Source organism: Micrasema longulum, unplaced genomic scaffold (assembly GCF_059751315.1).
Source record: "Micrasema longulum isolate JH-2025_06_02 unplaced genomic scaffold, ASM5975131v1 h1tg000046l, whole genome shotgun sequence".
Lineage (NCBI taxonomy): Eukaryota > Metazoa > Arthropoda > Insecta > Trichoptera > Brachycentridae > Micrasema > Micrasema longulum.
In genome coordinates this window covers 590,174-599,866 of record NW_028277253.1, presented here as the reverse complement: position 1 = coordinate 599,866, position 9,693 = coordinate 590,174, and the positions used below count along the sequence as shown (strand labels likewise).

Here is a 9,693-nt window from a genome sequence, read left to right as displayed (position 1 = left end):
CATATTATTCATTTATCATGCCTAAGCCAATGTTTATAATGTGTTTTAATAGCATTCATTTATAAAAGCAAGTAAGATAAACAAATAAATAATGAAATAAATTGCATTTTTTCCTTCTTATATGGCAATTGGTGTTCTATTATTTTTATTTTTTCATTTTACTTTATTTTTCCATGCTACTATATTTACACACTTGCGCCAAACCTTTCTCTAGATCTATTGCTGTTTCTGTTACATGTTCAAATATTTATTAATTTAATAGTTATACTGAAATATGTGAAATACCGTGAAACGTATTCCTATGAAAACCTTATAATGCGATTGCGTAGATCATATTTTTTTTATGTGCGACAGCTTTATATTTTCTAACTTCATTCAAAAAATAATCCATGTTTCCGCCAACAGAATAGGTCTCCGAGACAATGGAAGGATTTTTGCAGCACGTCGCTCCCCAATTCTTGCATCCAGCTCTCCAGTCCTTCGGATGTGGAGCCTTTCGTCCCATATCTGGCGCCTTTCACCCTCTGTATCCAGCCAAAGCGTTTTCGAGACATTTCACTGATCAATATGCCATCTCTCAAGCGGTAAGATAATATTTATTTAAAACATGTAGGTATTTAGGCAAAAAAACTTGATCATGTGGAACGATAGAATGATAGAAGAAGAGATAGTTTAAGACAACAAAATAAACGGCGCACTGAGCACAAGATTTTCTAATAAAAATATATTGGTATAAAGACTGACAGTGCACAACGGGGTTTTAGTCTCAACTCCCAACACGCATGAATGGAAGTGAAACATGGAACTGGCAGAGGAAGGATGAAAACAGATCGAATTGCGGTCGCTTAGACGAATGTGAGAAATCAATGTATGACAGGGTAACGAATGATGAAATCAGGCGAAAGTACAAATCTGAGATTGGTGTAATTGATAAGATTAAGAAACGGTAACTAAGATGGTTTGTAACTAAGATATTAACTAAGACAGTGAAAGTACTGGTTGTTTAACTAAAGCTGGCGCGTTCGCAAAACTCACACAAATGGATTTATAATCTACAGGATGTTGATTTAAAAAAGGTAATATTAAATTGGAACCAAATGTGCCTGTTTTGTTTATTAATAAGTAAGTGTACACATTTTCTCCAATATATTTTTTTACTGTGCATTTTAACTATACTGTATTAATTATTATTATAATGATTACAAAATATTAATAAATAAAAAGACATAAGACCTATACATGATTTGATTAAATGAAAACTTATATTTATAAACCAGTTTTTTTAATCGATAGCTTAATACACATAACTCTAATACATTTTACTATATTTTTACTATTAAGAATCGCAGCGAAATTCAGACGCACGCAGAAGCATCTTGTGAATATTTTATTACCATATCATTACCAACTAATAAAGCAATAGTTGTCTATGTCAAGCTCATAAGCGCGTCTGAGCGCGAGAGAGACGGAGATTATTTTAATAACGCGTATGCCGTGCGATGTCATACCATGAGCTTATTCACAGGTACTACACAATGCGTTTGTGTAAGTATTACGAACGCGCCAGCTTTAAAAAATCCACGAGTAAGTTGAAGTAAAATGAATTGGGTCATTCGGCCAAACCAATTCAGCTTCAATAATGTATGGTTCATGATTAATTTTTTTTGAGTAACAAAAACTAAATTAAAAATACACGGTTTTAAGAGAGCACAACGTGTTAATTCAATTTCGTGGCCCTCCTGGAAATTCTGTATTTTTTTAGGTATGACTCGTTCATCGGATGTGCGAAATTAATACAAATTAACCGACATAATCAATTTTCCATTATACACAATATTAATTATATATAATGGACATGGATTATATCGGTTTTAAACGAAGACAAATATAAATATTTCCGTTTCTGTGAGGATATCAGAATTGATAAATCGTCTAAAAGCAACGACCACAAGTGTCGATAGAGAGTCCGGTATTTAGTAATCTGATCGTAAAGCTCGAAGCTAGGGGTGGGTGGCTTTTTGCTTTGATTCGTAGCCTGATTGATGGCGAGTTGCCATAGGGGCGGGCGACCCGTACACCACCAGTTCACATCAGTCAGATGTTGCTGGCAACTTTTGGTCATTGGAAATTTGTACTCTAATCACTTTGACGTAATATCTAATTACCTACCCAGTATAACTATAGACATGCTATAATAGTATAACCATAGTCATGTAGACAAATAGGGTGTTAACATTAGTTGTGTCCGTTTTTTCGTATAATACACGTATTACCTACGTTAATACACTTTTTATATCATATTTCCCATAGGGCTGAACTTCCTCATTCATTTTAGAGCTCACATTATGAAAGTCATTCTATTAGAATCGCAAGGGTCAATAGAATGAATGTTAGAATTACACTCTCGAGTGAAGCGTACAAGTGGAGAGTTCTGGGCATAGTTGAAACGTACGGACGATAGGTACATGAAGTACACGGTTCGATGTGTGACAAGTATGTTATGGTGCACTTTGTTTTTGTAGTACAATAAAGTATCGTGTGTAAAAAAGCTCTGTAAATGACTAGACTTCCTTATTCCCTTCTCAAAAATGTTTTCCATCTCTGTTGCGATAAATTTCAATAAAATATTTTTTACTAACAAGATAACTCGATGTTTTTTGAAAATGAGCAGACTCGTGTGTATGCTGTGCAGAGGCAGCCGTTTTTCGGTGACGTTCGCGAGAGTAGTTCGCCGCCGCCCCCGGCCTACCGGGGGGGCGGGCCCCTCGGGCCGCTGGGCCCCCCGGGCCCCCCAGGCCGCCCGGGCCGCCCGGGCTCCTGCAGCTCGCCGGGCAGCGCGGCCTCCTCGTCCCCGGACCCCAGAGCCAAGGAAGAAGAATCGCAGTGCCAAGAAGATCACGATTTTCTCAGTAAGTAATCATGTGAAAAAAAAAATTATTCAGTTGATCAAATAAATCAATTAAAGTAAATTAAACAAAAGCACAACTTTGCGATTTCCAAATCCTTTCAACTTAAATAAAATATCATAAAACAATAGGAAACTATCCGTTTTTTTTTTAATTTTTAAAGTAATAAGGGTCTTTGAAATACTGTCTACGTATTTGCAGAATAAAAATATTTTTTAATTAGTAATTTTGATTTCAAACTCCATTGGCAACGCCCCTAATACGAGTACGTCACAATTCATGTTTATTTGTTCCGACCATAAAAATTTGTTAAGAACATTATCATCACAAATCTTGACGTCACAACTGTCAAGGTCAAACATGTTGCGTTTTTCTAGCGACGTATTTTTCTTAAATTAAATTATTTTTTAAATTTTCATATATTTCTATCGGTATTCGTAGTAGGTGATATTTCCCTATTCCTGCAAAATTACGTATATTTAGGCATAAAAAACTTTAATTGCCTCCATAAAGATATTGATAAATAAAATTAAAGGAACGCCTTTTAAAAATTATCTAGATAATATACTACATATATATTAATGAAAAATGATGTTCTGTACTTTTATTATATAAAATACTTGTTACACTTGTATTTTGTATTAATAACTCAGTGTATGTCCCCAGTCCAAGCTTGTCTCTGTTTTCGAGAGGAACAGTATAAAAAAATATTTAACAAGGACAGGCTGGATTTCCTTCTTGTGAGTTATTTATTTCTAAATTTGATACAACAGAGAGGAAAAACATTTTGAGAAGGGAATTTGGATATATTGGCTTTACAGGGCTCATGACTTGTTATTGGCTGGTTTAAGTGGCCACTTTACACACTGCGTAACATTCACCATATGTTTAAACATCCACATTTCTCTAACTCTTCCGCTGTCGATTAAATCAACTGGTAGAAGTACAAAAAATGTTTTCAAGCGTTACGTAGCAGGTGAAATGGTTCAGCCGCTCACCGACAAGATAAAGGTTTCAGCTTTTTGACTTCATAAAAATCAACATGCGGAAAAGGCAGTTAGGGAAATAAGGCAGAATGGTGAATGTCACACACTGTGTAAAGTAGCCACTTATACCAGCAAATTACAAGTTATAAGTCCTGTAAATGCCTAGACTTCTATATTCCCTTCTTAAAAATGTTTTTACTCTCTGTTGCAACGAATTTAAATTTAAAAGATATGTATTATACTTACGTATGTAATAAAACTGTAAAATCGTTATCGTTCCCTTTCCGCATCTAATGGTGCATAGGGCACTGTATTGGTACACCAATCGCATGAAGGTAAGATAATCAGTCTTACGCTTCAGGTACCATTCCAGGGAATATGAAATACTCGAGTGTAAAACACCTTTTTAAAGAAATATTTCATATCAACCGTGTCGGGAATCGAACCCGAGACCTCTTAAATGGTAGGCAAACGCGCTGACAGAGCTGTCACAAATGTACCTCAATTATTGTATAATAATGCATAAAATAAATTTAAAAAATGATAATATTTTACCATGTACTATTATACTATGGTAACAATTAGTTTAAGGCATGGGTGATGTATTATTAATTATTAACTAATTTTTTTTTCTTGTTATATATTTAAGTTTTCATGTTGATTTAAATTTTCTTATAACCTTATTCTCTTTCTACTTGGGGAAAGGTTTCACACAGTACTGTGCTAAAAAAGTATTGGTACAACGTACAACTAATAAGTAATGTTTTTTTATATATTGTATTTCTCAGAGAGTAACCAAAAACTACGATGTGGAGTATGTGGAGCTCGGCTGGGTCCAGGAGTAGCGCAGGCGCACTTCATGCAGGAACTGCAACACCTGTACAGCCTCAGCGCGCCTCCGAGAGATCCGCTCCCTCCTCATCATGACGAAGATGCTCGTTGGGAAGTGAGTCAACATCATGTCAAATTTGTAACTTACTAGTTTTTGCCATATCTGCCTACTGCGGTAGGTAAGTTATGTAGGTATACACGTGCATTAGGTAGGGTTCACACGAGAACAGGACAATATTGTCCTGTCCCAGCATTGGAATTACTACCCTCGTGTAAACAGAACTTTGGAGGACGAGACAATAAACCGAGACATTTAAAAAAAAAAAATATTCTAACATAAATGATAAAACAGAGTATTAAAAAAATAAAGCATAATTACATAACAATGAAATACATATTAATAGTAAAAATAGTAAACAAAAAAAATCCCACAAAGGCATGGCCTGTTCGTGGGTATACAAGAAAATGTTAATGAAGTTTTGCTCCTGTAATACATAATGGACAGTAATAATATTTTTGTGTAACATAAGAAAGAAAAAATAAGATATTCTGTAAAAGATAATATGATATTTTTTTTACAGTAATTAAAAAGGAAAATAAAAAATATTTTAAAAAACACAGCAATATTCCTTATTATTAAAGGGCAACAAAATAAATCATAGAAAAAAAGAGTTCGTATCTTTAGTTTGAATCCAGGATAGTGCATGTTTTTTAAAAGAAGAAAAATTTTGAAAGTTTGTAATCAATGAAATATTATCAGTAATAAAATAATTAAAAAAATTTGGGCCTATAAAATATGCATCACATCGTCCTAGAGATAGACGAACAGGCTCCCCGCTCCGATTACCACCACCATCGTTCTCGGCCGCATCGTCCTCGGGTGAACGGGCATGGAGAGGACATTAGGAAATTAACGACTTGATCAGCGAGTGCGTGTTGCTCCCGCACATTTTTTCTACCAAAAATACATGGAGAAAAATGCCTTTTTATTGTTAAGTTCGTCTTCTAGCAATCCTGATTTATTCATCTTGGTCCTAAAAAAAATTTTTTTCGCGAACTCACTCATAACCGTTCCGCGTGTGAACATCGGTCGAATTGTCCCATTTTCTTGCTATGCGCGGTCGAGAGAGTTCACGGAACTAAGACAGAACAAAATGGTCCCGTCTATTGTATTGTCCTCGTATGAAGCCAGCTATTAGGGGAGGCGATACGGTCTTTCACAATAACGTTAATCCCCGCTTTCAATTACAGAATTTCACACCTTTACGTGGGTAGGTACTGGTCCGAACAAGGTTTTCTCAAAATAAATCAAAAATAAAGAAATATTACAACAGAGATGAAGAACATTTAAGAAAAGGTAATATAGAAGTCTAGGCATCTACAGGGCTTATGACCTGTCAATGGCTGGTTTAAGTGGCCACTTTACACACTGTGTAACATTCACTAGTATGTAGTATGTATATTGCCTAGAGTGTATGTGAAATAATGCAATTAAATGAATTTAACCCTCATAAATAAAGGTTTCAGCTCTTTAACTTTACAAACATCAATAGATGAAAGAATTGAAGGAATATAGATGTTCAAATATGGGCAAAATGGTGAATGTTACACAGTGTGTAAAGTGGCTACTTAAACCAGCCATTGACAGGTCATTAGCCCTGCAGATGCCTAGACTTCTATTTTACCTTCTCTTAAATATTCTTTATTTTATTTTATTTTATTTATTTACTTAAGTTAGTTAATATTACATTGTATATTAACTAATATATTTACAATTATAACAAATACTTATTAAATATTTCTTACATAACTACATTATTACAATAAACATAACATATTTTTTTTAATCCGTAAGTTTTCTTTCATTCTTCATACTTTCAGGCATCTCATCATACAGTTTTAACCCTTTATACATTAAGCTATTTTGTGATTTTGTTTTTTTCTTAAGTGGTAGTCTTATCCTATTTCTATTTCTTGTCCTATATTTATGTACATTTCTATTTAATATAATTTCACTTATAAAATACTTTGGCATGAGATTATTAAACATTTTATATATAAATACAAATACATTATACAATAGTGTTTTCTTTATTCCTATCCAGTTCAATTGTTTTCTCATTTTTTCAACACTATTATATTTCCTTTTTTTTAGTGTAATTCTCATTGCTCTATTTTGTAGTATTTCAAACTTGTTTATGTCTCCCTCGTTAGCTAAATATAATATAGTAGAGCAATAGTCCCAATGAGGGGCAATTATTGTTTTGTATATAAGTTCTGCACTCTTTTTATTTATTTTTTTTCGAATTCTTCCTAGGAAGAAAATCTTTTTTGAAATTTTCTTATGTATATATTCAAAGTGTGATGTTAAAATTTAATCTGGAGTCAAGAATAATTCCTAAGTATTTCATTTCATCAACCCTTTCAATAATTTTACCATCAATATTTACATTCATTGTTATGCCATGTGCTTTATTACCTATTTCCATATATTTTGTTTTACTAACATTTAATTTCAATTTATTTATCTTTAGCCATGACGATATGTTCTGTAGATCTTCATTCAATTTATTAATTGAGTCTTCATAGTTTTCTCCCGCTATATATATAAGGGTATCATCTCATCTTCTTCATCTCTGTTGTAATATGTTAATATAAACAGCTCCCCGGGGAGTTGATTCCAGTCTTTGTCTACAATAATTTGGACAATCTCAAAATATTGTTAAAAAAATTAAGGTCCAAATGATGACTGAAAAATAATTTCAGACAGATTGCAGATGGAACAGTCAGTTTTAAAAGAAAAGTGATTCGTAAAAGTGAAATAAAATGTTTCCTGTCAAACTAACCAGGAGTTATCTGCCTTTTCCAGACTTATCAAAGGATCAAAGCCAACCGCCAGCGTCGTCTGAGGATGAAGTCCAGAAAACGCCACTCCGTAGAGAGTCTGCTGTATGATGACGACGTTCTGGACGAGAGACCTCGTAAGTCGGAGCAGAGGCAGTGTGACGAAGACGAGCCCGTAGATGTTGAAGGAGACTCCATTGGCTGGCCAGAAGGGGCACTCTTGAATCACACGGAAGGTAGGTTATTATTTTTCATTAAAGAACAGCTAATAGCAGAAGTTTTTTGCTTATTCGGTGTGTTCACATAAGCACATCCAATTAATCTGTAAATACTTTTACAGATAGTGCCGTGAATATCGCATGAGATTGACCTATCTCAAATCTCCATTGATAAAATGTTTTACATGAATAATTCAATTTTCGCTTTTTTGTTTCACGGAATGCTCCGTAAACATTGTTGTGAATTCCAGCTAAACATTAAGAGTTCTCAAAGTTTACAGTCAGAAATCCAAGCAGAATTTCGTCGCTAAAGTTAGCCTCTGGCTTTTTGCTGTTCGAAGTCTCTAAATTTATGAAATATTACTCTAAGCATGACTTTGGAATACTTAAGATACCATTGACAATAATAATAATAATTATCATGGTTTATAAACAAAAATAACAATTACTTTACTACATACATACTAAGGTAATAGATTTCTTTGGATCATGTCTAGTCTGCCTAACTAGGTACAACCTGTTTTAAGGCAGACATTTTTATGCAAAAAAACAATAACATTACTACCTACTAGTTGATTAATTTATTTCTCTTTTTTTGGTTATTCCCTCAAAACTTATAATGAAAATTGAGAGCAAAGCTAATTAATCTAAGCCTGCTGGTTGTACCTATTCCTCGAGATCTTTGGACCCAACCAATTGAAATTCTAGTGTTATCAGACAATTTGACTATACCTGTCGGATCAATCTCTTTTGTCTATGCTGGCAGCCAATAAAATCTTCTCCATCTTAGCAGTACCCACAGAGATTTGAAATATTTAGACGTCCAGGACGTCGAGAACCTGATGCCTTGTAAAGTAGGCAAGCGCGGTTAAGGCTCTAAGGGGGCAGAATTTGTTTTATTTTACAGATCTGCAATTAAATAGTTAAACCTACATATAGTTGAAAGCCTAGCTCTAATGCATTATAATAAATAAAAAAAAACAGTTTTAGATAAGGAGCCAACTAACGACACAGACACCGTGATGAGGTCCCAACTAAGTTATGGAGAGGACTTGGAGATTTCTAGCACCAATGATGGTGTGCAGACTCCAGAGCATTCTATAAGGTGAATATTATTATAAAAACAATTCAAATTCAATTTCCAGAGAAAGTTTAAAATATGTATACCATATCCATTTTTAAATTATAATTAAAAAAAAATTCAGAAGAAAAAATATTTTTAAGAATATTTATTAGAATTTATTTTAAAGTTTTCCATGAGGAATGTTCCTCTGAAGTTTTGTGGTCTGGCCCTGAAACACTGTGTATAGAATAAAAAGGGTGCCTAATATATTTGACCAAGGCTGTATGTTTCATAATATATAATATATTGCTATAACTCTACAATATGGACTCCTTACTACAACTGTCACCAAAATTCTCTTGAAAGAGTCAAAAAAAAATTCTTACGGTGTATAAATTTTAAACTTAGAATCAGACATGAATTTTTAAATTACGATTTTTTACAAAAAACATTAAATTTGTTAAAACTTCACGAGAGAAGAAAAATTATAGACCTTTTAAATTTATTCAAAATTGTAAATTCAATATGGAATTGCCCTGAACTATTATTTCTCATCAACTTCAGGGTGCCTGGAAGAATGACTAGACAGGTGCCACCGTTTTGTAGCAACAATTCACGGACAGTGTATACTTGTAATGCCGTATTAAATAGACTTCATGAACTCGGCAATAGTTATTCCCACGTATCTGATATATTTAGTGTAGGGTATTGTTCCTATAGAACAAACCTTTTGAACTTTTTCAAAGATGGTGAATGGTAATTATATTTATTTATTCATGCATTTCATAATATATGTATATATATACAGTTTTTTGTTCACTTTGCCTAGCTGTGTGAAACAGTAC

The 9,693-nt window shown here is 33.6% G+C and overlaps 1 protein-coding gene across 1 annotated transcript; it reads left to right on the top strand.

The window, feature by feature from the left end:
• Positions 1-331: 331 nt before the first annotated feature.
• LOC148285226 (uncharacterized) lies at positions 332-8,941 on the top strand. The gene is made up of 5 exons (XM_088228419.1): positions 332-584; positions 2,693-2,909; positions 4,681-4,838; positions 7,593-7,803; positions 8,776-8,941. Exons 1-5 carry the CDS (start codon positions 423-425, stop codon positions 8,892-8,894), a joined length of 867 nt encoding a protein of 288 aa, XP_088084545.1. The 5' UTR covers positions 332-422; the 3' UTR covers positions 8,895-8,941.
• Positions 8,942-9,693: the final 752 nt, after the last annotated feature.